This window comes from Cherax quadricarinatus, chromosome 31 (genome assembly GCF_038502225.1).
Source record: "Cherax quadricarinatus isolate ZL_2023a chromosome 31, ASM3850222v1, whole genome shotgun sequence".
Lineage (NCBI taxonomy): Eukaryota > Metazoa > Arthropoda > Malacostraca > Decapoda > Parastacidae > Cherax > Cherax quadricarinatus.
In genome coordinates this window covers 13,755,265-13,778,814 of record NC_091322.1, presented here as the reverse complement: position 1 = coordinate 13,778,814, position 23,550 = coordinate 13,755,265, and the positions used below count along the sequence as shown (strand labels likewise).

The following is a 23,550-nucleotide window of genomic DNA, read 5'->3' as shown; positions in this document are numbered from 1 at the left end:
ACAGTCACCAGTACAATAAAACACTGTTGTAACAGTAACACTCCTTACAGTCACCAGTACAATAAAACACTGTTGTAACAGTAACACTCCTTACAGTCACCAGTACAATAAAACACTGTTGTAACAGTAACACTCCTTACAGTCACCAGTACAATAAAACACTGTTTTAACAGTAACACTCCTTACAGTCACCAGTACAATAAAACACTGTTGTAACAGTAACACTCCTTACAGTCACCAGTACAATAAAACACTGTTGTAACAGTAACACTCCTTACAGTCACCAGTACAATAAAACACTGTTTTAACAGTAACACTCCTTACAGTCACCAGTACAATAAAACACTGTTGTAACAGTAACACTCCTTACAGTCACCAGTACAATAAAACACTGTGGTAACAGTAACACTCCTTACAGTCACCAGTACAATAAAACACTGTTGTAACAGTAACACTCTTTACAGTCACCAGTACAAGAAAACACTGTGGTAACAGTAACACTCCTTACAGTCACCAGTACAATAAAACACTGTGGTAACAGTAACACTCCTTACAGTCACCAGTACAATAAAACACTGTTGTAACAGTAACACTCCTTACCGTCACCAGTACAATAAAACACTGTTGTAACAGTAACACTCCTTACAGTCACCAGTACAATAAAACACTGTTGTAACGGTAACACTCCTTACAGTCACCAGTACAATAAAACACTGTTGTAACAGTAACACTCCTTACAGTCACCAGTACAATAAAACACTGTTGTAACAGTAACACTCCTTACAGTCAACAGAGTTTCTATATCAGTACAAAATAACAATGTTTATGGTATAGGTAACACTTGATACCGTCACCTGGGTGTTCATCTCAGTAGAAAAGAACAAGCTGTGTGTGGTATGGGGATTATTACCTACATTTTGGTATGAAAATTTGTACAGAAAAAAAATCCTTAAACCGCCCACTTAGTACTATTACTACCAAATAAACTTAAAAGTAAACCAAGATAAATCAAAACATGAAACAAACTTACATTGAAAATTTTACATAACGACAATTATTGCTACTATGAGAAGGTAATACGCGCAGCGACAGCAGTATGAAAATGACAGACTTGGTGGGAAGGATTGTGGAGATGAGAAACATGGATGCTGGGAGAGATTGTGGAGATGAGAAGCATGGATGCTGGGAAAGATTGTGGAGATGAGAAGCATGGATGCTGGGAAAGATTGTGGAGATAAGAAGCATGGATGTTGGGAGAGATTGTGGAGATGAGAAGCATGGATGCTGGGAAAGATTGTGGAGATGAGAAGCATGGATGCTGGGAAAGATTGTGGAGATAAGAAGCATGGATGTTGGGAGAGATTGTGGAGATGAGAAGCATGGATGCTGGGAAAGATTGTGGAGATGAGAAGCATGGATGCTGGGAAAGATTGTGGAGATGAGAAGCATGGATGCTGGGAAAGATTGTGGAGATAAGAAGCATGGATGTTGGGAGAGATTGTGGAGATGAGAAGCATGGATGCTGGGAAAGATTGTGGAGATGAGAAGCATGGATGCTGGGAAAGATTGTGGAGATGAGAAGCATGGATGCTGGGAAAGATTGTGGAGATGAGAAGCATGGATGCTGGGAAAGATTGTGGAGATAAGAAGCATGGATGTTGGGAGAGATTGTGGAGATGAGAAGCATGGATGCTGGGAAAGATTGTGGAGATGAGAAGCATGGATGCTGGGAAAGATTGTGGAGATGAGAAGCATGGATGCTGGGAAAGATTGTGGAGATGAGAAGCATGGATGCTGGGAAAGATTGTGGAGATGAGAAGCATGGATGCTGGGAAGGATTGTGGAGATAAGAAGCATGGATGTTGGGAGAGATTGTGGAGATGAGAAGCATGGATGCTGGGAAAGATTGTGGAGATGAGAAACATGGATGCTGGGAAAGATTGTGGAGATGAGAAGCATGGATGCTGGGAAGGATTGTGGAGATAAGAAGCATGGATGTTGGGAGAGATTGTGGACATGAGAAGCATGGATGCTGGGAAAGATTGTGGAGATGAGAAGCATGGATGCTGGGAAGGATTGTGGAGATAAGAAGCATGGATGTTGGGAGAGATTGTGGAGATGAGAAGCATGGATGCTGGGAAAGATTGTGGAGATAAGAAGCATGGATGCTGGGAAGGATTGTGGAGATAAGAAGCATGGATGTTGGGAGAGATTGTGGAGATGAGAAGCATGGATGCTGGGAAAGATTGTGGAGATGAGAAGCATGGATGCTGGGAAAGATTGTGGAGATGAGAAGCATGGATGCTGGGAAAGATTGTGGAGATGAGAAGCATGGATGCTGGGAAAGATTGTGGAGATGAGAAGCATGGATGCTGGGAAAGATTGTAGAGATGAGAAGCATGGATGCTGGGAAAGATTGTGGAGATGAGAAGCATGGATGCTGGGAAAGATTGTGGAGATGAGAAGCATGGATGCTGGGAAAGATTGTGGAGATGAGAAGCATGGATGCTGGGAAAGATTGTGGAGATGAGAAGCATGGATGCTGGGAAAGATTGTGGAGATGAGAAGCATGGATGCTGGGAAAGATTGTGGAGATGAGAAGCATGGATGCTGGGAAAGATTGTGGAGATGAGAAGCATGGATGCTGGGAAAGATTGTGGAGATGAGAAGCATGGATGCTGGGAAAGATTGTGGAGATGAGAAGCATGGATGCTGGGAAAGATTGTGGAGATGAGAAGCATGGATGCTGGGAGAGATTGTGGAGATGAGAAGCATGGATGCTGGGAAAGATTGTGGAGATGAGAAGCATGGATGCTGGGAAAGATTGTGGAGATGAGAAGCATGGATGCTGGGAGAGATTGTGGAGATGAGAAGCATGGATGCTGGGAGATTGTGGAGATGAGAAGCATGGATGCTGGGAGAGATTGTGGAGATGAGAAGCATGGATGTTGGGAGAGATTGTGGAGATGAGAAGCATGGATGCTGGGAGAGATTGTGGAGATGAGAAGCATGGATGCTGGGAGAGATTGTGGAGATGAGAAGCAGAGGACATGAATGACTAAAAACAAAGACAAAACAGTTAACGATGACCACACAATTTAACTATTTCATGAGGAACCTACACTAGCAGGTGATGCAGCGCCTGGAGAATGGGTAGTAATCATGTTTGACCTAAGGAAGGGAAGGATAGCTCCAATTCCATAGATTAAGATCCCTTCCCTAGCTACAAGGCTCGCCCCCTCAGTAGGCTAGCAATTAACCTGATAGGGGAACGTGGACCTGTACACACATGCAAGTCTCAATTAAGCATTACAAGAAAGGCTAAGTCCTTTCAAAGATGAACTGAAAATCGATTAATTCAATTCCTATACGGGAAGGTATCCAAACAAACGAGATCCGAATGCCTTTGTTCTGAGGAATATTTAGATTTTTTTTAATATATATTATTATTTATTTCGTAGAGAAGGCCTCCCCCTCTTCCTGTGTGCTAAAGTATGATGGTCAGGAGCCTCAGTGCAGCCAGCTCTGTTAGTGTTGAGTTGAGCATGTTAATAAATATGATAATAGTCCTTGAGAGCTTACTGCCTCTTGTGTTTTTTGCAGGCTGCTGCAGTGCGGCATGAACACTGCTGGAGTGAGGCATCAGTGTACGTACAGTATGTACGTGTGGGTAATGAGGTATGTACACGCGAGGCCAGTTTGTCTTGGGGTGTTCGTCTTAAGAAGCAGTAGATTCTTATTGTTCGTCTTAATAACGGACTTGTATGTTACCAGTATACTCTAGTAAGCACGGGAACATGTCGCTGGTGGGAGTATTGCATATTTACATTTATTATGGATGTTCTATATGAATACAGTCTTGCAATATTTGGTTGTAGCCACAAAGTGTATAAAGTATGAGCTGGTAGAGTGTCGACACTGGTATGAGGCACAAATAAAATAACTTATCCATAAGCCATGTTTCTCACGTCGGTCTTTTATCATCACAACACAGTAGGAACCTTATTCTTTAAATAAAGGTCAGGTTAGATAAGATTAATCAAGAAACAGGACAAGTGCTCCCTGACGTCGGTCTTTAATATGATGACCCGTTACTGGAGCTTTTGGTCAGCTGACCGAGGCTTTTCGCTGGCTTACCCGTCCACCGCTTTAAAAATTAAGTTAGTAGTGTATTCTTAATAGAGTACATGTGCGAATGCGCATCTGCTCGTGCGTGTCTGTATGCGTGCGTGCGTGCACGCGAGTGCGTGTCTCAAGAGTATCTACAAAAAATTACTCGTTAAGTACCTTCATGAATACAGTTTTTTTGTTTTAGACAGACTAACACATTAAAAAACTATATATGTATTATATGTAAGTACATAAAACATCACTACAATAAACTACAACTATAATAGTTTTCCGTTTCTATACAGACAGAGCACTTCGGAGACAACCTCGTGTCCGCAGCCACTACATAATACTGTCCCTCTATAAACTTACGGATCAAAAAAATACAGATCTTAAACCTAAGAATATCCACAACAAAGCTTCAGAAATGTAATACGAAAAATAAAACTATCCAGAACAAAACTTCAAAAAATCAAGAATATCAAACGAAATAAAAGAATAAGAAGCAAGAACACCATAATAGAGATGTCTGAGTATTGCATGAAGGGTGAGTGAGAAAGAACAACACTCAGATGTACATCAAACACTGCCAAGATGAGCAATACCTTTTGTTTTGATTTTTTCTTTCATCAGAGGAACAATGAGTGGTATGATATGGTAGTGGAAAGAGTGGTGGAAGACTGGAAGTGGGGAGATGATGGCAGTGTGCGGAGATGATGGCAGAGTGCGGAGATGGTGGCAGTGTGCGGAGATGATGGCAGTGTGCGGAGATGATGGCAGAGTGCGGAGATGGTGGCAGTGTGCGGAGATGATGGCAGAGTGCGGAGATGGTGGCAGTGTGCGGAGATGATGGCAGTGTGCGGAGATGATGGCAGAGTGCGGAGATGATGGCAGTGTGCGGAGATGGTGGCAGAGTGCGGAGATGATGGCAGAGTGCGGAGATGATGGCAGTGTGCGGAGATGGTGGCAGTGTGCGGAGATGATGGCAGTGTGCGGAGATGATGGCAGAGTGCGGAGATGATGGCAGTGTGCGGAGATGATGGCAGAGTGCGGAGATGATGGCAGAGTGCGGAGATGATGGCAGAGTGCGGAGATGATGGCAGTGTGCGGAGATGATGGCAGAGTGCGGAGATGGTGGCAGTGTGCGGAGATGGTGGCAGAGTGCGGAGATGGTGGCAGTGTGCGGAGATGATGGCAGAGTGCGGAGATGATGGCAGTGTGGAGATGGTGGCAGAGTGCGGAGATGATGGCAGAGTGCGGAGATGATGGCAGTGTGCGGAGATGGTGGCAGAGTGCGGAGATGGTGGCAGTGTGCGGAGATGATGGCAGAGTGCGGAGATGATGGCAGTGTGGAGATGGTGGCAGAGTGCGGAGATGATGGCAGAGTGCGGAGATGATGGCAGTGTGCGGAGATGGTGGCAGAGTGCGGAGATGGTGGCAGTGTGCGGAGATGATGGCAGAGTGCGGAGATGATGGCAGTGTGGAGATGGTGGCAGAGTGCGGAGATGATGGCAGAGTGCGGAGATGATGGCAGTGTGCGGAGATGGTGGCAGAGTGCGGAGATGGTGGCAGTGTGCGGAGATGATGGCAGAGTGCGGAGATGATGGCAGAGTGCGGAGATGATGGCAGTGTGCGGAGATGATGGCAGTGTGCGGAGATGGTGGCAGAGTGCGGAGATGATGGCAGAGTGCGGAGATGATGGCAGTGTGCGGAGATGATGGCAGTGTGCGGAGATGGTGGCAGAGTGCGGAGACGATGGCAGAGTGCGGAGATGATGGCAGAGTGCGGAGATGGTGGCAGTGTGCGGAGATGATGGCAGTGTGCGGAGATGATGGCAGAGTGCGGAGATGATGGCAGAGTGCGGAGATGATGGCAGTGTGCGGAGATGATGGCAGAGTGCGGAGATGATGGCAGAGTGCGGAGATGATGGCAGAGTGCGGAGATGATGGCAGAGTGCGGAGATGATGGCAGAGTGCGGAGATGATGGCAGAGTGAGGAGATGATGGCAGAGTGCGGAGATGATGGCAGAGTGCGGAGATGATGGCAGAGTGCGGAGATGAAGGCAGAGTGCGGAGATGATGGCAGTGTGCGGAGATGATGGCAGAGTGTGGAGATGATGGCAGAGTGCGGAGATGATGGCAGTGTGCGGAGATGATGGCAGTGTGCGGAGATGATGGCAGTGTGCGGAGATGATGGCAGTGTGCGGAGATGATGGCAGAGTGCGGAGATGATGGCAGAGTGCGGAGATGATGGCAGAGTGTGGAGATGATGGCAGAGTGCGGAGATGATGGCAGAGTGCGGAGATGATGGCAGAGTGCGGAGATGATGGCAGAGTGCGGAGATGATGGCAGAGTGCGGAGATGATGGCAGAGTGCGGAGATGATGGCAGAGTGCGGAGATGATGGCAGAGTGCGGAGATGGTGGCAGAGTGCGGAGATGATGGCAGAGTGCGGAGATGATGGCAGAGTGCGGAGATGATGGCAGAGTGCGGAGATGATGGCAGAGTGCGGAGATGATGGTAGAGTGCGGAGATGATGGCAGAGTGCGGAGATGATGGCAGAGTGCGGAGATGATGGCAGAGTGCGGAGATGATGGCAGAGTGCGGAGATGGTGGCAGAGTGCGGAGATGATGGCAGAGTGCGGAGATGATGGCAGAGTGCGGAGATGATGGCAGAGTGCGGAGATGATGGCAGAGTGCGGAGATGGTGGCAGTGTGCGGAGATGATGGCAGAGTGCGGAGATGGTGGCAGAGTGCGGAGATGATGGCAGAGTGCGGAGATGATGGCAGATTGCGGAGATGATGGCAGAGTGCGGAGATGGTGGCAGAGTGCGGAGATGGTGGCAGAGTGCGGAGATGATGGCAGAGTGCGGAGATGATGGCAGAGTGCGGAGATGATGGCAGAGTGCGGAGATGGTGGCAGAGTGCGGAGATGATGGCAGAGTGCGGAGATGATGGCAGAGTGCGGAGATGATGGCAGAGTGCGGAGATGATGGCAGTGTGCGGAGATGATGGCAGAGTGCGGAGATGGTGGCAGTGTGCGGAGATGGTGGCAGAGTGCGGAGATGGTGGCAGTGTGCGGAGATGATGGCAGAGTGCGGAGATGATGGCAGTGTGGAGATGGTGGCAGAGTGCGGAGATGATGGCAGAGTGCGGAGATGATGGCCGTGTGCGGAGATGGTGGCAGAGTGCGGAGATGGTGGCAGTGTGCGGAGATGATGGCAGAGTGCGGAGATGATGGCAGTGTGGAGATGGTGGCAGAGTGCGGAGATGATGGCAGAGTGCGGAGATGATGGCAGTGTGCGGAGATGGTGGCAGAGTGCGGAGATGGTGGCAGTGTGCGGAGATGATGGCAGAGTGCGGAGATGATGGCAGTGTGGAGATGGTGGCAGAGTGCGGAGATGATGGCAGAGTGCGGAGATGATGGCAGTGTGCGGAGATGGTGGCAGAGTGCGGAGATGGTGGCAGTGTGCGGAGATGATGGCAGAGTGCGGAGATGATGGCAGAGTGCGGAGATGATGGCAGTGTGCAGAGATGATGGCAGTGTGCGGAGATGGTGGCAGAGTGCGGAGATGATGGCAGAGTGCGGAGATGATGGCAGTGTGCGGAGATGATGGCAGTGTGCGGAGATGGTGGCAGAGTGCGGAGATGATGGCAGAGTGCGGAGATGATGGCAGAGTGCGGAGATGGTGGCAGTGTGTGGAGATGATGGCAGTGTGCGGAGATGATGGCAGAGTGCGGAGATGATGGCAGAGTGCGGAGATGATGGCAGTGTGCGGAGATGATGGCAGAGTGCGGAGATGATGGCAGAGTGCGGAGATGATGGCAGAGTGCGGAGATGATGGCAGAGTGCGGAGATGATGGCAGAGTGCGGAGATGGTGGCAGAGTGCGGAGATGATGGCAGAGTGCGGAGATGATGGCAGAGTGCGGAGATGATGGCAGAGTGCGGAGATGATGGCAGAGTGCGGAGATGATGGTAGAGTGCGGAGATGATGGCAGAGTGCGGAGATGATGGCAGAGTGCGGAGATGATGGCAGAGTGCGGAGATGATGGCAGAGTGCGGAGATGATGGCAGAGTGCGGAGATGATGGCAGAGTGCGGAGATGATGGCAGAGTGCGGAGATGATGGCAGAGTGCGGAGATGATGGCAGAGTGCGGAGATGATGGCAGAGTGCGGAGATGATGGCAGTGTGCGGAGATGATGGCAGAGTGCGGAGATGATGGCAGAGTGCGAAGATGATGGCAGTGTGCGGAGATGATGGCAGTGTGCGGAGATGATGGCAGTGTGCGGAGATGATGGCAGTGTGCGGAGATGATGGCAGAGTGCGGAGATGATGGCAGAGTGCGGAGATGATGGCAGAGTGTGGAGATGATGGCAGAGTGCGGAGATGATGGCAGAGTGCGGAGATGGTGGCAGAGTGCGGAGATGGTGGCAGAGTGCGGAGATGGTGGCAGAGTGCGGAGATGATGGCAGAGTGCGGAGATGATGGCAGAGTGCGGAGATGATGGCAGAGTGCGGAGATGATGGCAGAGTGCGGAGATGATGGCAGAGTGCGGAGATGGTGGCAGAGTGCGGAGATGATGGCAGAGTGCGGAGATGATGGCAGAGTGCGGAGATGATGGCAGAGTGCGGAGATGATGGCAGAGTGCGGAGATGGTGGCAGAGTGGAGAGATGATGGCAGAGTGGAGAGAGGATGGTAGAGTGGAGATGGTGGCAGAGTAGAAAGATGGTGGCAGAGTGAAGAGATGGTGGCAAAGTGAAGAGATGATAGTAGATGGAAATAGAGAGATGGAAAAGTGAAAGGAAGAGATGGTGACTCATGGAAAGGACGTGTAGAGATTATTTGAGAGTGAAATGCAAAGAGTAATGGGCGAGAGGAATGAAAGTGGGATGAGAGGAAAGAGTAAAGAGACGGGAGGGAAACAATCTCAGGTGGTAATAAGAACAGTCTCAGGTGGTAGTAAGAACAGCCTCAGGTGGTAGTATGAACAGTCTCAGGTGGTGGTAAGTACAGTCTCAGGTGGTAGTAAGAACAGCCTCAGGTGGTAGTAAGAACAGCGTCAGGTGGTAGTAAGAACAGCCTCAGGTAGTAGTAAGAACAGTCTCAGGTGGTAGTAAGAACAGCCTCAGGTGGTAGTAAGAACAGCGTCAAGTGGTAGTAAGAACAGTCTCAGGTGGTAGTAAGAACAGCCTCAGGTGGTAGTAAGAACAGCGTCAGGTGGTAGTAAGAACAGCCTCAGGTAGTAGTAAGAACAGTCTCAGGTGGTAGTAAGAACAGTCTCAGGTGGTAGTAAGAACAGTCTCAGGTGGTAGTAAGAACAGTCTCAGGTGGTAGTAAGAACAGCGTCAGGTGGTAGTAAGAACAGTCTCAGGTGGTAGTAAGAACAGTCTCAGGTGGTAGTAAGAACAGCCTCAGGTGGTAGTAAGAACAGCGTCAGGTGGTAGTAAGAACAGTCTCAGGGGGTAGTAAGAACAGCCTCATGTGGTAGTAAGAACAGCGTCAGGTGGTAGTAAGAACAGCCTCAGGTGGTAGTAAGAACAGTCTCAGGTGGTGGTAAGTACAGTCTCAGATGGTAGTAAGAACAGTCTCCGGTGGTGGTAAGAACAGTCTCAGGTGGTGGTAAGAACAGTCTCAGGTGGTGGTAAGAAGTCTCAGGTGTTGGTAAGAACAGTCTCAGGTGGTGGTAAGAAGTCTCAGGTGGTGGTAAGAACAGTCTCAGGTGGTGGTAAGAACAGTCTCAGGTGGTGGTAAGTACAGTCTCAGATGGTAGTAAGAACAGTCTCGGGTGGCAGTAAGAACAGTCCAGATGGTGGTAAGAACAGTCTCAGGTGGTGGTAAGAACAGTCCAGGTGGTGGTAAGAACAGTCTCAGGTGTTGGTAAGAACAGTCTCAGGTGGTGGAAAGAACAGTCTCAGGTGGTGGTAAGAAGTCTCAGGTGGTAGTAAGAACAGTTTCAGGTGGTGGTAAGAACAGTCCAGGTGGTAGTAAGAACAGTCTCAGGTGGTAGTAAGAAGTCTCAGGTGGTGGTAAGAACAGTCCAGGTGGTGGTAAGAAGTCTCAGGTGGTGGTAAGAACAGTCTCAGGTGGCAGTAAGAACAGTCCAGGTGGTAGTAAGAACAGTCTCAGGTGTTGGTAAGAACAGTCTCAGGTGGTGGTAAGAACAATCTCAGGTGGTGGTAAGAAGTCTCAGGTGGTGGTAAGAACAGTCTCAGGTGGTGGTAAGAACAGTCTCAGGTGGTGGTAAGAACAGTCCAGGTGGTGGTAAGAAGTCTCAGGTGGTGGTAAGAACAGTCTCAGGTGGTGGTAAGAACAGTCCAGGTGGTAGTAAGAACAGTCTCAGGTGTTGGTAAGAACAGTCTCAGGTGGTGGTAAGAACAATCTCAGGTGGTGGTAAGAAAAGTCTCAGGTGGTGGTAAGAACAGTCTCAGGTGGTGGTAAGAACAGTCTCAGGTGGTGGTAAGAACAGTCTCAGATGCTGGTAAGAACAGTCTCAGGTGGTAGTAAGAACAGTCTCAGGTGGTAGTAAGAACAGTCTCAGGTGGTGGTAAGAACAGTCTCAGGTGGTGGTAAGAACAGTCTCAGATGCTGGTAAGAACAGTCTCAGGTGGTGGTAAGAACAGTCTCAGGTGGTGGTAAGAACAGTCTCAGGTGGTGGTAAGAACAGTCTCAGGTGGTGGTAAGAACAGTCTCAGATGCTGGTAAGAACAGTCTCAGGTGGTAGTAAGAACAGTCTCAGGTGGTGGTAAGAACAGTCCAGGTGGTGGTAAGAACAGTCTCAGGTGTTGGTAAGAACAGTCTCAGGTGGTAGTAAGAACGGTCTCCGGTGGTAGTAAGAACAGTCTCAGGTGTTGGTAAGAACAGTCTCAGGTGTTGGTAAGAACAGTCTCAGGTGGTAGTAAGAACGGTCTCCGGTGGTAGTAAGAACAGTCTCAGGTGGTAGTAAGAACAGTCTCAGATGCTGGTAAGAACAGTCTCAGGTGTTGGTAAGAACAGTCTCAGGTGTTGGTAAGAACAGTCTCAGGTGGTGGTAAGAACAGTCTCAGGTGGTGGTAAGAACAGTCTCAGGTGTTGGTAAGAACAGTCTCAGGTGGTGGTAAGAACAGTCTCAGGTGTTGGTAAGAACAGTCTCAGGTGTTGGTAAGAACAGTCTCAGGTGTTGGTAAGAAGAGTCTCAGGTGTTGGTAAGAACAGTCTCAGGTGTTGGTAAGAACAGTCTCAGGTGTTGGTAAGAACAGTCTCAGGTGTTGGTAAGAAGAGTCTCAGGTGTTGGTAAGAACAGTCTCAGGTGTTGGTAAGAACAGTCTCAGGTGTTGGTAAGAAGAGTCTCAGGTGTTGGTAAGAACAGTCTCAGGTGTTGGTAAGAACAGTCTCAGGTGTTGGTAAGAAGAGAACAAGTGATAACAGTGAGCCAGGCTGTAAGAAGAATAGAAGATTAATAATTAATAAAGTAAACAGAAGGGAGTCGAAGTTGTGTGTCACAGTCCCAGAGGACCATACCACTCCTCTCTTGATATCTACACACCACCATCACACTCTCTTTACTGTATGACCAACTTAGGTCTCTTGTTTGGTCTGGCCTAAGTGGTCTTTCCTCTTAGGCTTTAATTAATGTTTCTGCAGTTACATTTTGACACAAGTTACACGTGAGGAATGTAGCTTAAATGTCTGTTTTAGCTGAAGGTTGGTTTGAAATTATGATGTAGGTCTGTGTCACTGTAGGTCTCGTGTCACTGTGGGCCTCGTGTCACTGTGGGCCTCGTGTCACCGTGGGTCTCGTGTCACTGTGGGTCTCGTGTCATTGTAGATCTCGTGTCGCTGTAGGTCTCGTGTCACTGTAGGTCTGTGTCACTGTGGGTCTCGTGTCACTATGGGTCCCGTGTCACTGTGGGTCTCGTGTCACTGTGGGTCTCGTGCCACTGTAAGTCTCGTGTCACTGTGGGTCTCATGTAACTGTAGGTCTCATGTCACTGTAGGTCTCGTGTCACTGTAGGTCACGTAGCGCTGTAGGTCTCGTGTCACTGTAGGTCTGTCACTGTGCCACGTGTCATTGTAGGTCTTGAGTCACTCTGGGTCTCGTGTCACTTTGGGTATCGTATCACTCAGGATCTTGGGTCACTCTTGGTCTTGTGTCACTCTGTGTCTTGTGTCACTCTGGGTTTTGTGTCACTCTGGGTCTTATGTCACTCTGGGTCTTGTGTCACTCTGGGTCTTGTGTCACTCTGGGTCTTATGTCACTCTGTGTCTTATGTCACTCTGGGTCTTATGTCGCTCTGGGTCTTGTGTCAGTCTGGGTCTTGGGTCACACTGGGTCTTGGGTCACTCTGGGTCTTGCGTCACTCTGGGTCTTGTGTCACACTGGGTCTTGGATCATTCTAGGTCTTAGGTCACTCTGGGTCTTATGTCACTTTGGGTCTTGGGCCAATCTGGATCTTATGTCACTCAGGGTCTTGTCACTCTGGATCTTGTGTCACTCTGGATCTTATGCCACTCTGGGTCTTGTGTCACTCTGGGTCTTGGGTCACTCTGGGTCTTATGTCACTCTGGGTTTTATGTCACTCAGGGTCTTGTGTCACTGGGTCTTGGGTCACTCTGGGTCTTGTGTCACTCTGGGTCTTATGTCACTCTGGGCCTTGGGTCACTCTGGGTCTTGGGTCACTCTGGGTCTTGTGTCACTCTGGGTCTTACGTCACTCTGGGCCTTGGGTCACTCCGGGTCTTGGGTCACTCTGGGTCTTGGGTCACTCTGGGTATTGGGTCACTCTGGGTTTTGTGTCACTATGGGTCTTGTGCCACTCTGTGCCTTGTGCCACTCAGGGTCTTGTGTCACTCTGGGTCTTATGTCACTCTGGGTCTTGGGTCACTCTGGCTCTTGTGTCACTCTGGGTCTTGTGTCACTCTGGGTCTTATGTCACTCTGGGTCTTGTGTCACTCTGGGTCTTGTGTCACTCTAGGTCTTACGTCCCTCTGGGTCTTGTGCCACTCTGGGTCTTGTGTCACTCTGGGTCTTGTGCCACTCTGGGTCTTGTGTCACTCTGGGTCTTGGGTCACTCTGGGTCTTGTGTCACTCTGGGTCTTATGTCACTCTGGGTCTTGTGTCACTCTGGGTCTTGTGTGACTCTAGGTCTTACGTCCCTCTGGGTCTTGTGCCACTCTGGATCTTGTGTCACTCTGAATCTTGGGTCACTCTGGGTCTTGTGCCACTCTGGGTCTTGTGTCACTCTGGGTCTTGGGTCACTCTGGGTTTTGTGCCACTCTGGGTCTTGTGCCACTCTGGGTCTTGTGTCACTCTGGGTCTTGTGTCACTCTGGGTCTTGTGACACTCTGGGTTTTGTGTCACTCTGGGTTTTGTGTCACTCTGGGTCTTGGGTCACTCCAGGTTTTGGGTCACTGGGTCTTGTGTCACTCTGGGTCTTGTGTCACTGTTTGTCTAGTGTCACTCTGGGTCTTGTGTCACTCTGGCTCTTGGGTCACTCTGGGTCTTTTGTCACTCTGGGTCTTGGGTCACTCTGGGTCTTTTGTCACTCTGGGTCTTGTGTCACTCTGGGTCTTGGATCACTCTGGGTCTTGGGTCACTGGATCTTGTGCCACTCTGGGTCTTGGGTCACTCTGGGTCTTGTCTCACTCTGGGTCTTGTCTCACTTTGGGTCTTGTGTCACTCTGAGTCTTGTGTCACTCTGGGTCTTTTGTCACTCTGGGTCTTGTGTCACTCTGGGTCTTGATCACTCTGGGTCTCGGGTCACTCTGGGTCTTGGGTCACTCTGGGTTTTGTGTCACTATGGTTCTTGTGCCACTCTGTGCCTTTTGTCACTCTGGGTCTTGTGTCACTCTGGGTCTTATGTCACTCTGGGTCTTGTGTCACTTGGGTCTTTTGTCACTCAGGGTCTTGTGTCACTTTGGATCTTGGGTCACTCTGGATCTTGTGTCATTCTTGGTTTTGTGTGAGGTGGGGTACGGTTCTTCAGTAATATCTTCTGTGAGGGCGATCTCGTTTTTTGCGGCGAAATACGACGCGTCTTCTAAATCTATGATTTGTGATTACTCGTAGTAATTTTCTTTTTTCTGGAAATAATACTTGTACGAGGTTTACGGGTTCAGTTGTGTCGTTATTTTCGTCTTCTGGACTGGCTGGTTTGTGACTGTCTTCAAGACCATTGTTTTCACGCGGTTGGTCTCGGGCATTGACGTCCTTATCAGTGTGTTCAAATTTACTTTTTTCACTTATTTGGTCTTGCAAGCTGACTGTTTTTTCATTATCTGAGAGCATCGTTGTAGGATCATTTTGGTTATCCATGCTAGTGGTGTGTGTGTTAGCCTCGTCTCTTGGAGTGAGGTGCGTGCAGGAGTTTTGTGGAGTGTGATATGTATAGGAGTCCTTTGGAGTAAGACGTGTGCTGGAGTCTTGTGGAGTATGACGTGTGTAGGAGTCTTGTGTAAAGAGGTGTTTACAGAAATCTTGTATAGCGAAGTGTGTGTAGGCGTCAGGCAATCTAGACCCATCATCATGTACCTCTCTCCTTGATTCCCACACTTCGGGAGCTAGAATTTGGTCTTCGTGGCTCGAGGAAGATGGAGGTTCAGTACTAGCAGAAGAGATGCCACACTTCTCCTTGAGCTTGCCTGTCTTATCTCTCTCGTACTCCTCAGTCACAGCTTGAAACAGCTTGATGACGGTCTCCCTTTCTTCACCTCCAAGATCCTTAACTTCAGGCTCTTCTTCAACTTCAGGTTTGTTAACCTTAGGCTCCTTCCCTCCACCTTCAGATTTCCTAACATTGATCATCACTCTATTGAAAATATCCGGGAAGATGCGAGAGGTTTCCTTGAGCAATTTTTTGAGGTTTACCTTCTTCAAGAGCTTCATCTTGTAGTCTGGGAGGAGCGTCTTGACAGGCAGTGGTCTCCACTTCTTCTTATTCGTCAGGTAGGTGTGGTGACACTCGTACAGCTGCCTGTATAACTCCTGCAACACAAAATTAACTCAAATTGACTCCGAAAATAAAATAATTTATGAAAGTCTTTTCCTGAAGTAATACTGAAACTAAAATTAATACACAAAACGAAAAAAAATGGTGTAATCAATAATTAGCAGTGACGAGTAGAGGATGTGAATGTCAGATATAGGATGATGAATAATTAATGTAAGTAATGAATAAAGACAATGATACACGATGAAAGCTGGACAATCCATAATAGTGAATAATGAGGACAAATTCACCATTAATAATGATATAATAGATAATTAATAAAGAATAACTATGTAATAAAGTTACAAATTGATAAGGATCTATTGTAAATCCATCCAGCTGAGTAAATATTTATTTACATTTAAATGTCCCTTAGTATATTCAAACAGGAGACGAATTAACCTTCCATATCTACTCAAAGTGCCCAATCAGTTGCAAAATGCCAATATTTTAAGACCTGTCAATAACTACCCATGACTTAGCCAATCACTTGACAGCACAACTACAACTACCCATGACTTAGCCAATCACTTGACAGCACAACTACAACTACCCATGACTTAGCCAATCACTTGACAACACATGACTGGACCAATCACATGATAGAACACCTACCCATGACTGGACCGATCACATATAACAGGCCTTGCAGGATACAATATTTTTTTTCACAAGGTTGGCACCTACAAAGAGTAGTGGAGTGTGGCAACAAGTCGAAGAAACGGACCTCTTGAGCATTTTGAACTGCGATGCAACAAGAATATTACACTTGTGGTAGTATACTGTCCTCAACAAGAACCAGGAGACTGACACTTGGGTTTGGCAGCAGAGTTGCAGATATATGGACAAAAAAAAGGTAGAGTAACGTCAATGAAGCTTATATAATTTGAACTTTAAAAATAAGCTAAGCACCTTATCTGGCAAGCATAAAAGGAGCACTGCAGTGGACCTACTTGTTTATGAGTATCTTGTGTTGCCCACAAGTATGAAGAACAGACAAATAGCAGAACAAGCTTGTACGGTGGCAGCGATTCGCTGCCACCGTACATAAAACTTTGTACAGAGTGAAACATTGTTCCAATAAAACCTTGGTTTGTAACTTTTCTTCATACGTGTTGGTAATATCTCTCATCCATGAGCCAGTAGATCATCCGAAGTCCTCCGCTTTTATGTTCCTTATACAAGGTATTATGCTAGGTAGATCCTTCTCACAGCCAACCATTCCCATTTATTTATCTCGCATATTTTTTTAAAACTCAAGGCATAAACTTCATGGACATTACATAGCTGTTTTTTTTCACATATCTACAACTCTACTGAAAAAAACAGTTTTTTCCTATATCCTTTCCGAGACTCAACACTGAATAATAACGCTGGAATAACAATCGGTGATTGTAACAGCCATAAGTTCAACTTAGACACACTAACAGTGATCAAGAAGCCACGAAATTCTTCAATACGTTATTAAGCAGCTTCTCATAATAAAGTGTCACGATTATCAACACACGAATGTTTTCTGACCACAGAGACCTCATACAGTCATGTTGAGATGAAAGAAAATTTAAGTGGCCACGACTAAACTTGACTTTAATAAATGCAAACTTTGAGATTTAAACAAATCATATGATGTTTTCCACCTGCAGAGTAGCAAACTTTGATAAAGTGCTTTGAGATATCACCAACGTAAAGTGGATCAAGCTGAGAAATGTGGTCTGAGACCATTCCTTACCTTACCCAGAGCATAACCTAAAGTGCTCGCCCAGGACATGGAAAAACTGCCTGTAGAGACTGCAAGCGTCAAAAGCTAGTGACGAACGAGGATGAACTGGTAAGAAAGCCACGAGTTCCACCCCAAGAGTTACCACTCGTGGAACTGAAGGTGACCTCACATAATATTTCCGCCACCAGACAGCTACGAATGGACCACACAATGTGCCACCAGACAGCTACGAATGGACCACACAATGTGCCACCAGACAGCTACGAATGTTCCACACAATATGCCACCAGCCTATTCACCTAACTGTCCGATTCCCTCAACACTGCAGTTGGTGGGATGAGAATGGAAAACCCACGTTAAAAGCCACGTTACTTTTAACAAGGCATCATGTGCACATGAGCCTGGGTCAGTCAAACCTCTTCCCACATCTATATCACTGCACCACGATGAGGCACCAGTGTTAAACAAGGATATTTTTTTAATCCAATGGTTGTAACTGGCACCAATGTGTCAACAAATCTTTACCCTGAACACCGAATAATGTCAAGTAGTGAGTAAAAAAAAATTATTTGTGGAGATAGCAGAGCCAGTCATCACCCAGAGATTCAGCAAATGCCATCATATCAATATATTTTCTAAAATCGCGGTGCTCGTGTAATGATGCAGGACTGCCAGTCCCTGACCCGGGTTCCAGCCCACTTGAGCCCTTGTTTATACGGTATGTCAGGACAGCTGGTATAATTAATGTTAAGCTCTAAATCCATGTGGGTCATTGAGTGCAAGACGTGGTGGAGCTTTAATCCTTCGTCTGTTGAGCGCGAGACAGACATGCTGCGATTCTTATATAAAACCTTTGTCTAAAGCCATCAACAAACAACAAAATCACTTACATCAAGGGACTTCTCACGGAGTCAAATGCAATGTTTGCAGCATTCACAGAGACCCACGCAAAGGATCATTTTGACAACGAAATATGGATCCCAGGTTATAACCTATTCAGATGCGACAGACTAAACAGGCAACAAGGGGGTTAGGGAGGGTTGGCCTGTACGTCACAGAGTCGCTCATTTGTTCAGAACTACTAAACACCTCAAATGATATAGTTGAAGTTTTGGCGGTAAAGACTGAAAACCCAAACTTTGTCATTGTGGCTATGTATATGCCTCCAGATGCAACTTTCCAGCATTTCTGGGAGCAGCTTGTGAAAATTGACTACTCTCTGGAAAATCTCCCAAATTCTGCCCCAAACATCATGCTACTAGGAGATTTCAACTTGAGACACCTATACTAGAGGAGTGTAGCAAATAATATTTTAGCAGAGATCACCCCAGGAGGCACCTCAGATGAAAATTCACACACACATGAGCTATTAAATCTCTGCACCAAATTCACCTTAAACCAGCCAATATTAGAGCCTACATGACTAGAAAATACACTGGACCTCATCTTCACTCACAACGACGATCTGATACGTAATATAACCGTATCAAAGACAATACACTCAGATCACAACATAACAGAGGAACAAATATGTATGCATAAGGCTCCTGACCAGCAAAATGTGATCAATCATAAGGGTGTCTTTACAAAATTCAATTTCAGTAACAAAACATACAATGGGAACAAGTCAACAATGTCCTAAATGAAACAAGCTGAGATATCCTAAACAACACAGATCCGAACCTTTACCAAGAAAAAATAAACTCTGTGGTTCTTGAGACCTGCTCAAGGCACATTCCATTAAGAAAAAGAAAGAGAAGATATAAACTAGAAAGAGAAAGGTGCTCCCTATACAGATGAATGCGAAGAGTCACAGAGCTCCTGAGAGGGGCCAATATATCTGAAATACGAAGGGATGCACTGGTTAATGAAACTGCAAATATCGAACTTAAGCTGAAGGAATCTTACAGGAGACAAGAATCGCAGGAAGAACTAAAAGTCATAAAGGAAATTGAAAAGAAAAAACAAAATACTTCTTCTATTATGCCAAATCTAAGGGAAAAACAACATCCAGTATAGGGCCACTGCTTAGCAGAGATGGGACATACACAGATAACAGCCAAGAAATGAGCGAGATACTAAAGTCCCAATACGACTCAGTGTTCAGCAAGCCGCTGCTCAGACTAAGGGTCAACAATCCAAATGAATTCTTTATGAACGAGACCCAAAATTTGGTCATCTCAAAAATCTAGAATATTTTCCTAACACCACAAGACTTTGAAAAGGCAATAAATGACATGCCCATGCACTCTGCCCCAGGTCCAGACTCATGGAACTCCGTGTTCATCAAGAACTGCAAGAAGCCCCTGTGGGGTGCCTTCAGCATTCTATGGAGAGGGAGCATGGACACAGGGGTCATCCCACACTCACTAAAAACAACAGACATAACTCCACTCTACAAAGGTGGCAGTAAAGCAATTGCAAAGAACTACAGACCGATAACACTAACATCTCATATCATAAAAATCTTTGAAAGGGTTCTAAGAAGCAAGATCGCCAACCACCTAGATACCCATCAATTACACAACCAAGGGCAACACGGGTTTAGAGCAGGTGGCTCCTGCCTGTCCCAGCTATTGGATCACTATGACAGGGTCCTGGATGCTGTAGAGGATAATGAAAATACAGATGTAGTATACACAGACTTTGCAAACGCTTTCGACAAGTGTGACCATGGTGTAATAGTAATTACAGGAAAAGTTGGTAGATGGATCTTTAACTTCCTGACAAATAGAACACAAAGAGTAGTAGTAAACAGAATAAAGTCTGAGGCAGCTACGGAGAAAAACCCTGTTCCACAAGGCACAGTACTAGCTCCCATTCTATTCCTCATCCTTATAACTGACAGACAGAGATGTAAGCCATCGCTCCGTGTCTTCCTTTGCGGATGACACCCGGATTGCCATGACGTGACCTCCATCGAAGACACTGCAAGACTCCAAGCGGACATAAACCAAATCTTCAAATGGGCCACTCAAAACAATATGAAGTTCACTGAAGCGAAATTTCAACTACTCAGATATGGAGAACTTGAGGAAATTAAAACTGTATCGGAGTACAAGACAAATTCTAACAATACAATAGAGCGAAAATGTAATGTGAAGGACCTGGGAGTGATAATGTCAGAGGATCTCGCCTTCAAAGACCACAATAGTGTAGCTACCGCATCTGCTATGAAAATGATAGGATGAATAATGAAAACCTTCAAAACCTTGGAAGCCAAGCCCATGATGATTCTCTTCAAATCGCTTGTTCTCTCTAGGCTGGAATACTGCTGTACACTAACTGCTCCCTTCAAGGCAGGGGAAATTGCTGACCTGGAGAGTGTACAAAGAACTTTCACGGCACACATAAGTACGATAAGGCACCTAAATTACTGGGAACGGTTGAATGCCCTTGATCTGTATTCCCTGGCGCAGGCGAGCGAGATACATTACTATAAAAACTTGGAAAACCCTAGAGGGATTAGTACCAAACTTGCACACGAAAATCACTCCCTATGAAAGCAAAAGACTCGGCAGGAGATGAAACTTCCCCCAATGAAAAGCAGCGGCGCCACGATTACACTGAGGGACAACACAATACGTGTCCGGGGCCCAAGACTGTTCAACTGCCTCCCAGCATACATAAGGGGGATCACCAATAGACCCCTGGCTGTCTTCAAGAAGGCACTGGACAAACACCTGAAGTCAGTAACTGACCAACCGGGCTGTGGTTCGTGCGTCAGTTTGCGTGCGGCCAGCAATAACAGCCTGGTTGATCAGACCCTGATCCACCACGAGGCCTGGTCTCAACGCCCTCCGGCTCGGGAGGCGCTGACCCCCGAAACCCTCTCCAGGTATACTCCAGGTAAATATATTATTTTTTAACTGTCTCCACACAATACTTTTCGTTGGCTCACAAAACTCTCATTTTCATCTCTGTCCTCTCCTTCTCCCCGTCCTCCTCCCCCCCTGCACACTCACTCTTTCTCTTTAACAATGAGTCTCCAACTCTTGGTCTCTTTCTTCGTGCCCTGGTGGCTGGGTCTGGCTTGTATTTACATGTATAATACCATCCTGCGTCAAACTTCTCCAATTTGCATGTGGTTACGTGTGGCTGAATTAATGCATCTGTCTGGGGTGTATTCTTGCTGTATTTTATGGGCTGAGGCTTTGTTTTGTGGCTGCTTTGTGCCTATGTGCGTGCGTGCGCGCGTGTGTGCGTGTGCTGCAGTGTACGTACTCACATACACAGTATGTGGTTGTAGGGGGTTGAGTCTCAGCTTCTGAGACAACCTCTCTGCTGGGTATTACTAGGTTGGCTCTCTCCTGGCTTCGTGAGCTCTGTCATACCTAATCTTAAAGCTATGTATGGATCCTGCCTCTACCACTTGGCAATCCATTGTTGCTGCACTTCCTGGTAACTTTAAGACTGAAAAAAATATTTCATGACATCCCGGTGACTAATCTGTGTTAACTTCTAGCTGTACATTAATGTATCTGTTTCCCCACCTCTTGACAATCCCTGTTCACCACAGCAATTACAGTAATTGGCTTGTATGTTATCATTAACCCTCTGTATTTCTCTCCTCTAATTATCAGGTTTGGCTCTTATAATCTCTCTTCACAGTTCATACCATTTAGCTCTGAGATTAAATCCTATTACAAGTCTCTGCATTTTTCAAGTTTCTTAACACGTCCTGTCGTTGCTTTCTTCGATTCTCCTTCCTGTCTGTGCCACTTTATGTTTATTCGCTCCCTCAGTTGTTCCCTCTCCTTTCGTTGTTGTCCCAATCACGGTACCAATAGCTTACCGTGTACTATTACTATTGCAAGGGCATGTTTGACTAAGTGTATTTTGCGCCTCTCTCACAGCTTCCGCTTCCCTGAACATTTGTCACATGGCGCACTTCGACTTTCCACAGCAGTCAGTCCAATGCCAGCTCGACTCTCCAGCTCGTCAGCTACCCATATATCCCTTGTCCTCCATGCTACCTTCTGACGACCATGGATAATCAGCGACTCACCCCATTCCTTCTCTCCTTTAGATCTCAATGTCTGCTGTAATGATTCCTATGCTGCTCCACCTATCCCCTGTACATCTCGGTTGCTTGAAAACATTTCCACAGAGATCTTTTTTCCCCCTCCTTCTTCCCATCTGTCTCCCTACCTACTGTTTTTATTTCCGACTCTGTCCTATTCCTGTTTCCTTTCACCTCTAATTCCTTACTCAGTTCTCTTAAATGCTCTTCCAGACTATATGCCTTGTCTTCATTAACTATAGCGCTTCTCTTGTTCCTTGCCTTTTTCCAATATATTATCTTTTCCTTTATCAGCTTCCAAAGAGCATTAAACTTTCTTTCCCATTCTTCTTCCATTGTGCATTTAAGTCCACCTAACATCAGTTGCTTCTCCCTCTACCCATATCCTATGTCTATCTCCTCAGCTCCCCAAATTTATTTTTATATGACTTTTGGTTTTCCATTTCTTCGCTTTCTGAGTTTCACCAAGCAGCCTGTACTGGCAAATGAGCCGCTAGTTCCTTAATGACCCACCTGTAGTCGATAGGCTTTAAACTCAATAACCAACGCCTTTTAAAATTTAATCATGCACACAGTATGATAAATAACGGAGCAGTTCCTCAAATCTGAAAATTTATGAATGGAGATAACCGATAAATTTTTAAAAGCAGATCAGAAATAATGATAAACATTGCAAAAACATATAATAAAGAATATTTATAAATATAAAATACATTTAAAGGTATAAGAATTTCTTCCCTCACTGTAATTCTTCCGTCAACGTACTCATACATACATAAAGGGATTTATTTATTTATTATTTGACTAGATATTAAACACTAGAAATGTCGTGTTCTCATGAATATCTCACAAGAAATATATTAATTATATACAAATTTTAGTGGTGCATTGCGCGGAATAACACTGACACCAAGTAATATTATAGGTAAATTTAGATGACCCAACATGTTGTATCAACACAGAACCATCACATTATATTATATTAATAAAACTAAATAATACATCACAAAGATCTTGGAAGACACCTTCACAGGACACATGCCCTGACGGGTGCATCTCCCAGCGTTTAATGGCAGAGTCGACTAAGGCATCTCGGAATATGGGCGGGCTTCTCATGAGACATTCTAAATGATTGGGGGTTCGATTCCCGGCCACTATATATATATATATATATATATATATATATATATATATATATATATATATATATATATATATATATATATATATATATATATATATATATATATATATATATATATATATATATATATTTTTTTTTTTTTTTTTTTTTTTTTTTTTTTCAACAAGTCGGCCGTCTCCCACCGAGGCAGGGTGACCCAAAAAAGAAAGAAAATCCCCAAAAAGAAAATACTTTCATCATCATTCAACACTTTCGCCACACTCACACATTATCACTGTTTTTGCAGAGGTGCTCAGAATACAACAGTTTAGAAGTATATATGTATAAAGATACACAACATATCCCTCCAAACTGCCAATATCCCAAACCCCTCCTTTAAAGTGCAGGCATTGTACTTCCCATTTCCAGGACTCAAGTCCGACTATATGAAAATAACCGGTTTCCCTGAATCCCTTCACTAAATATTACCCTGCTCACACTCCAACAGATCGTCAGGTCCCAAGTATCATTCGTCTCCATTCACTCCTATCTAACACGCTCACGCAACCACAAAACCTCCTTTACCCCCTCTCTCCAACCCTTTCGAGG

The 23,550-nt window shown here is 46.0% G+C and overlaps 1 protein-coding gene across 1 annotated transcript in view; it reads right to left on the bottom strand.

The window, feature by feature from the left end:
- Positions 1-14,068: 14,068 nt before the first annotated feature.
- The window catches only part of LOC128699169 (uncharacterized), a 135,190-nt gene continuing 125,708 nt past the window's right edge, over positions 14,069-23,550 (bottom strand). Inside the window, exon 13 of the mRNA XM_053791730.2 lies at positions 14,069-15,071. Within this exon, the coding sequence (XP_053647705.2) occupies positions 14,070-15,071 (1,002 nt within the window). The 3' untranslated portion in view covers position 14,069. The remainder of the gene's footprint in view (positions 15,072-23,550) is intronic.